The 4516-nt window shown below is 39.6% G+C and overlaps 1 protein-coding gene across 2 annotated transcripts in view; it reads right to left on the bottom strand.

Moving 5' to 3' along the window:
- Nucleotides 1–4516, bottom strand: part of RCBTB1 (regulator of chromosome condensation (RCC1) and BTB (POZ) domain containing protein 1) — a 70180-nt gene that overhangs the window by 19110 nt on the left and 46554 nt on the right. For both annotated transcript variants that reach the window (XM_011988784.1, XM_011988783.1), the window contains exons 11-12: nt 2640–2791; nt 1826–1956 (exon numbers count right to left, since the gene is read on the bottom strand). In XM_011988784.1, the coding sequence (XP_011844174.1) occupies nt 1826–1956; nt 2640–2791 (283 nt within the window). The remainder of the gene's footprint in view (nt 1–1825; nt 1957–2639; nt 2792–4516) is intronic.

Below are 4516 nucleotides of genomic sequence, written 5' to 3'. Positions count from 1 at the left end.
CATGTTGGCCAGGCTGGTCTCAAACTCCTTATCTCAAGTGATCCGCCCACCTTGGCCACCCAAAGTGCTGGGATCACAGGCGTGAGCTCCAAGCCTGGCCATTTATTTTTTCAAAGCACACCTTCATGGTGAGGTATTTTCAAATGTTTTCACTCATTCATTTAATTCAGCATGCATTTTTGAGCACCAGCTCCGTGCCCACACTGTGACAGGCTCTGGGGAATCACATGTATTTGGAGTCTTTCTAAAGGAAGTTTTCATCGTGTTTATACGTAATATGAGAAAAATGACAACTAGTGAAGGAAATGACCTGCTGGCACATGAAGCAGCAGCAGAAGGCTTTTTCTGTAAACTTCCTAGGACAGATCTTAGCTGAAGATGAGGAAGAAGTTTCCAGCAACTTGAGCTGGGACATCTGCCTCTGCCCAGGTTGTTCTCACTGGTGTTAGTCAGCAAGGTCTGATCCTGAGTATGGAACTCGTTAACAGGGAGGAGGAACGTGGAGAGGCCCAGAGAGGATTCTAACACCAGTCACCAAATGGACAGAAAAGGCACTGACCCAATTTAAAATTATATCACCAGGTGGAAATAAAATCCAAAGAAACAGCATTTCTAACCAAGAGGTTCAGGGTGTCACAGGAAGGGTAGGAAAAAACCATACCTCCATTTTCTATTAGAAATGATTTACTTTGATCATCATTCCATCCACAGTCGGGCCGCAGACAAAGTCAGCTATATTTGACCTTATCAAACATTTATAATCATAATACAGCCTCAAACAAAAATAGGATACGTTTTGAAAACATCGCGGTCAACTTTAATCCCTAAGTGTGATGAAGTTTGTCCTCTGTTATTCCTCAAAGGACACAGCTGCAGATCTTTGCACGTGTTTGATAAACTCCTTCATACCCGATATTCTGCTTTGTCAAATGACAACAAAATGTCTGCAAGGATAGGCTAACTGTATCATTCTACACACATACCTTAGCCAGACATTTTGAAACTCCAAGGCTATTGCTCTCTACCTTTTACTCTCTCTGAATCTGTGAAACCAACCATACCCGCCTTTAGCTCACTGATCATCCTCAAAGCTTACTTTAAGGTACTATCTTCATTCAGTTCAACAAACATTTATCATCAGGTGCCTAATATGTGCCAGGCACTATAGGGTATGCAGATGCATGAGAGACAGTTCCTACTCACGAGGAGGTTGCAGTCTGATGCTTTGGTTCTTCAAAAAAATGCACACAAACTTTCAGACTCCCAAAAGCCCATTAATTCACAGGCTCAAGAGATCTGTGAATCCCAGATTAAGAACTCAAGACAGTGCAAAAACAGAAGGAGTCCACAGCAAGTTCTTACCGGGTAAATACCTGTGAGCTATAATTAGACACTGATAGAACTGCAGAGCGTACAGAGATACAAATCATATGCATCCCCAGCTTATGACAGGGCCAAGGTGGGAAGACAGCAAGGTGAGTCTTGAAATAAACACATATGCTGACTCTGAGAAAGACCTGAAACTAAAATATGCTGTTTGTTAGTCCAGTTAGTGTGGCACCTTATGTTCCAACCTGCAGGACAGCTGCTAGGACCTTGGTTCGTTTCCTGTCTTACTTAGAAATGGAAGTAGAGGAACAACGACTTTTGAAACAATGAACAGGGAATTAAGAAGCCAGGGCAGATTTCAGTTTTCAATGGGTTCACTGATTCCCTAAACAGAAGTGAAGTGACTCATCGTTTTCCATGTCTCACGAGAGAAGAGGGGGAGACGAGCATGAAGGGAGTTAAGGGTGGTTTGGTTTCTGTTTGTTGTTTATGTTACCTCTGCATCATATCTGACTGCAGCAGAGAATAGCGAAAAGGCATTCTCCACAGTAATTCCTCTCTTGATAATGTGCTGACAAAGTTTTTTCAGTCTGTTTTCACAGTAAGATGTCGCCAAATCCAGAAGACCTAAAAGTAAGATATGTGAAAGGCTTAATCAAATTTATAATTATTTTCCATACATAGAGATTTTGTTTTGGTGAACAGAGGTGTATAAGTAAATTAGAAGTTTCTTAGTGGACAAGAGTCTGAATTTGAGTAAATAAATTCTCTTTTTTACTGTCTGCCTCCTCTACTTCCACACCTCTCCTATATTTACACAATTTCTTCAATAGTACAAAGAAAGGGCAAAAAAAATGCAATTTCAATCCTCATTTTGTTTCTACAATGCTAAATGCATTAGCAACTTATACTTCACTATTAGAAAATTAAAATAAGCCCATAGCTTAATACCTAGGTAATGGGTTGATGGGTGCAGCAAACCACCATGGCACACGTTTACCTATGTAACAAGCCTACACATCCTGCACATATACCCAGAACTTAAAATAAAAATAAATTAAAAAAAAAAAAAAAGAAAAAAAGAGTCCTTCAGTGACATTAGAACAAAAAAGCCTATGGTCATAAACTAAGTCCAAAACTATTAACCATAATAACTACACAATACTATTTTTAAAGACATCTACTTCAAATCTTTTTTAAGCACCAAATTAAAGTCAATACACCTGAAGCTTTTTACATTTCAGGACTAAGAACATGAGGGGATATATTCTCGACCATGTGGCTTGTCCATCCCAATGCTGCCACGGTACCTATAGCATCTTCCGGCGGCAGGTCCACTGTGTCTGTGTAGAGGTACTGGAGAAAGGCACGATACACTGGGTAGGAAAACTGATCGATTTCTATCACTTCCTTCATGTCTTCATTCCAATACGACTGGAACATGGATCGAAAATGCTCACACCTAAAACAGAAAAGCAAAAGTTTTATTTGCTCAGCAGCAATTTTAAAAAAAGAAAAAAAAATTACCTAATTAAATTGACAAAATCAGATAAACAGATTAGAAGTATCCTTGGGCCGGGCGTGGTAGCTCATGCCTGTAATCCCAGCACTTTGGGAGGCCAAGCAGGCGGATCACCTGAGGTCGGGAGTTCGAGACCAGCCTGACCAACATGGAGAAACCATGTCTCTACTAAAAATTCAAAATTAGCCAGGTGTGGTGGTGCATGCCTATCATCCCCGCTACTCGGGAGGCTGAGGCAGGAAAATCGCTTGAACCCAGGAGGTGGAGGTTGTGGTGAGCCGAGATCACCCTACCACACTCCAGCCTGGCAACAAGGGCAAAAAACTACGTCTCAAAATAAATAAATAAATAAAGTATTCTTAACTACTATATCTGGGCCTGCACACACCAGGCTCACAGACCTTTAGTTAGCACCCAAAAAACATTCCACATGCAAGTGGTTTTTGTACCTGCCTTTTTTACATACACTCACTTTCATTTTTCATATCTCCTATGAAATACTAATAGGTACGCACAGAGCCTGGAAGCACCCAGCACTTCCACTACTGTTTCCATTTGACGGGCCCCAAGATTTTTTTGCTCCTTTGTTGTTTTTTAAAATGATGTACAGAAATGCATTTTAAACAATAAAGTGAAAGAAATTCACAAACAAGAGTTCAAAACTTTTGACTATATATTAATATTAAAATGATTCATTTGTTTTTTGTTTTACATAGTAAGTATATTCTTAAAACTGTTTTATATGTTAACTGGATTACATCAAGCTGATTATTGCCTCATTATCTGACAATTTTTCTTCTTTTCTGACTCATTGTCAAAACAGCCATCACTCCTATTTTGTTTTTTTGCATTGCCTGCTCCCCTTCCTCTCTTCCCAGGCCTGCTACAAGCTTATTTATAAAACACATTCACTAGGATAGTCAGATTAGTTCAAGAAAACCTGAGCAGCTCCTACACTGTATTTACATGTACAAAGCCACCTGCATGAGAAACTGATTTCTAAATATTGGATTTCTTACATATAACATAGTTATATCTTTCTAAAAATCATATTTTTAAATTCTTTTAAAGTGAGATATGGCACAAAGAGAAAAAGTATTTTCAAAATCCACTCAGAGGCGAGGTGCAGTGGCTCAAGCCTGTAATTCCAGCACTTTGGGAGGCCAAGGCAGGTCAGATTCAATCACCTGAGGTCAGGAGTTCAAGACCAGCCTGGCCAACACGGTGAAACTTCGTCTCTACTAAAAATACAAAAATTAGCTGGACATGGTAGTGCATGATTGTAATCCCAGCTACTTGGGAGGCTGAGGCTGGAAGATCGCTTGAACATAGGAGGTGGAGGTTGCAGTGAGCTGGTATCGCACCACTGCACTCTAGCCTGAGTGACAGAATGAGACTGTCTCAAAAAAAAAAAAAAAAAAAAAAATCCATTCAGAATACTAAAAAAAAGCTTTACTTACATAAAAAAATTACTCTACCTCAGAAGTAAAAAAGAAATAGTTGTCTAAGAAACAATCATGGATTTCATGGTCAGAAAACTGTACATGAAAAGAATAGACTGGCTGACCACAGGTGCACAGACAGAAACAGTTCCAGTTCTTCTTTTCAATTCATACTGTGGTTCAGATATTTACTCCCTTAGGTAAGGAATGACATAGGGCTTTT

This window comes from Mandrillus leucophaeus, unplaced genomic scaffold (genome assembly GCF_000951045.1).
Source record: "Mandrillus leucophaeus isolate KB7577 unplaced genomic scaffold, Mleu.le_1.0 Scaffold338, whole genome shotgun sequence".
Taxonomy (NCBI): Eukaryota; Metazoa; Chordata; class Mammalia; order Primates; family Cercopithecidae; genus Mandrillus; species Mandrillus leucophaeus.
Note: the sequence above shows the minus strand (reverse complement) of the source record. Positions and strands in the feature narration are given on the sequence as shown.